General features: G+C 32.7%; 1 protein-coding gene across 1 annotated transcript; it reads right to left on the bottom strand.

Annotated features, from left to right (window-relative positions):
- Window positions 1-1,801: 1,801 nt before the first annotated feature.
- On the bottom strand, window positions 1,802-2,746 carry LOC129980725 (prisilkin-39-like). The gene has a single exon (XM_056091107.1). It carries the CDS (start codon window positions 2,744-2,746, stop codon window positions 1,802-1,804), a length of 945 nt encoding a protein of 314 aa, XP_055947082.1.
- Between the last annotated feature and the right edge of the window lie 290 nt (window positions 2,747-3,036).

The raw sequence follows: 3,036 nt of genomic DNA, 5'->3' as shown, positions 1-3,036 counted from the left end.
CTCAATAAAAACCCTTTCACATCCTCCAGAGAGGAGCGCATCATGTCAGACATGCGACGACAATTTAAAATGGGTGAGACAAGGTAATAATTGGCGACTGTCTTCGAAAGAGACAGCCAGCTGTAAAACGCAAACGCATTTTCAATGGAAAATTGCCCTCAATAATCACGGAGGACAATGCGTGGGATCAAACAGACATTTTCGCGATAAGAGCATTTCATTAGACCATGACTAGCGAAAGGTTCGGCAGCGTCTTTTCCCGAATAATTTATTCTAGTTTTTACTAGATCAATTCCCGGGAATTTAATCGATGGCTTTTCTTTTTAAAACCCACCCTGCCCTTTGTTTGAAAGATTTTGATGTGAGATTAAAGTTTGATAAATTAAGCGGGTTGATTTCCGTGTGCCCCAAAATTCTAGTTAAGCACACAACAAACAATCGTGTCTTGTTAAGGGTTCTAATTACAACCTGGATAGTTTGTAATTATGAAAAGTGAAGCATTTCAGATTTCTCTTATTCTCGTTTATAAATGGAATCTCCAATTCATGTTTTTTTGTTATTAATCGTTTGCTTCTGGTATTGTTATTTTTGTTAACAGAAAATAGAAAGGGATTTATATTCAATAGATATCAAGTTTTTCTGTTGGAGTTATCTTTTTAATGACTTAATGTGAGAATATACAGAAATTTTTTTTTTCTTTTTAGAATATTTAATCAATATTTGAGGATTTTTCTAATTTGGATAGGCATTTGATGTTTTAACTTATAAGTATGAAAATATAAAGTAATTATAAAAATTTCTTATAAACGAATTATTTTATTGAAATATATGCACGATTTTTAATAGAAAATTACTGAAATTTCATTAAAATCAAGAAATATTTTTTGAACTTTCAAAAACATGAAATTTTATGGAAAAGCAGACAATTTTTTAAAAAATTTGAGGAGTAAAACTATAAGTGACTTTTGCAATTCTAGAAAATCTGGCATAATTAATTTTTTTTATTGTTTGTACATGTATACTTCTTCTAAATCACAGATAAATTGAACATATAATTGACCGATGGATGGATAAACAAACATGGTTTCACAAATGGATGCTTTGATTTCAACAAAGATTCAATAAAAAAAAGAATTATTCCAGTTCTTTTCTTTTTATTAGATATTTCAATTCAATGATCACTAGATAATTATAAATTTCACTTTAAAAAGGATTTCTAAAATTATTAGATAAATAGATGAGCACTATACAACAATGGATTTAATATACAAACTATATTCATCGTTTAAATTCATTTAAAGATATAAATTAATTTTTTAATGCGTTGTGCTATTCTAAAAGATGACTTTTCTAAAAATAAACGCCTTCTGAAGCCTTTTATAGAGATATTTCTTAGAAGTTATCTCTTCTGATCAATGCCAACAATTTCACTCTTAAATCCTTAGGTCTTGGCGTTATCACATGGAATACAAAAAGGATCTGTGGGGATATACTGGTATCTATTTGACAATAGCGGATTTCTGAGTAGGTTCCTGTTCAGGATTTCCAGGATAAAATAAGGATAGGGGCGAAAGAAATTTAATTCAAAAATATTATTATTAAGTCATGTTGTCACAAATAAATTTACAAAAATGATAAATAAAAAAATTGAAACGCTAGAATAATATGAAAATATTGATAATTATATTTAGAGAAATTTCTGTTTCACTATGTTTGGTCAGTTTTTACAGTATAAGCACCAAGAATCTGTTTAAATTTGATTTTGCACAAATGTGGATGGCGCCCAGTCATTAGTCCTATATCAAAGCGTAGATGCTGCGCAATTATTAGTCCTATATGCAAACGTGGATGTTGCGTAGCCATTAGTTTTATATACAAGCATGAATACTGCCCAGCCATTAGTCCTATATCCAAATGTAGATGCTGCGCAATTTTTAGTCCTATATGCAAACGTGGACGTTGCGTAGCCATTAGTTTTATATAAAAGCATGGAGACTGCCCAGCCATTAGTCCTATATCCAAACGTAGATGTTACGCAATTATTAGTCTTATATGCAAACGTGGATGTAGTGTAGCCATTAGTTTTATATACAAGCATGGATACTGCCCAACTGTTAGTCCTATATCCAAACGTAGATGTTACGCAATTATTAGTCCTATATGCAAACGTGGATGTTGCGCAGCCATTAGTTTTATATACAAGCATGAATACTGCCCAGCCATTAGTCCTATATCCAAATGTAGATGCTGCGCAATTTTTAGTCCTATATGCAAACGTGGACGTTGCGTAGCCATTAGTTTTATATAAAAGCATGGAGACTGCCCAGCCATTAGTCCTATATCCAAACGTAGATGTTACGCAATTATTAGTCTTATATGCAAACGTGGATGTAGTGTAGCCATTAGTTTTATATACAAGCATGGATACTGCCCAACTGTTAGTCCTATATCCAAACGTAGATGCTGCGCAATTATTAGTCCTATATGCAAACGTGGATGTTGCGTAGCCATTAGTTTTATATACAAGCATGAATACTGCCCAGCCATTAGTCCTATATCCAAATGTAGATGCTGCGCAATTTTTAGTCCTATATGCAAACGTGGACGTTGCGTAGCCATTAGTTTTATATAAAAGCATGGAGACTGCCCAGCCATTAGTCCTATATCCAAACGTAGATGTTACGCAATTATTAGTCTTATATGCAAACGTGGATGTAGTGTAGCCATTAGTTTTATATACAAGCATGGATACTGCCAACCGTTAGTCCTATATCCAAACGTGGATACCAAGCAATCATTAGTCTTATACACAAGAAAGTGAAAGAAAATGTGCATTTTTAGAAAATAAACCAACGGACGGAGATGCAGAGATCCCTAAAACTATTTCGCATACTCTATAGTAAAGGTGTTAACCCTATCCGAGTAAAATTATGAATAATCCCCAAGACCATGAAAATCGTAGATGTTCATATTTTTATGTTTAGAGACGAGTACCTGAGAGTTTTGTGCGCCGTAGTAAAGGAAATCAAAAGCGTG

Source organism: Argiope bruennichi, chromosome 8, assembly GCF_947563725.1.
Source record: "Argiope bruennichi chromosome 8, qqArgBrue1.1, whole genome shotgun sequence".
NCBI lineage: Eukaryota > Metazoa > Arthropoda > Arachnida > Araneae > Araneidae > Argiope > Argiope bruennichi.
Note: the sequence above shows the minus strand (reverse complement) of the source record. Positions and strands in the feature narration are given on the sequence as shown.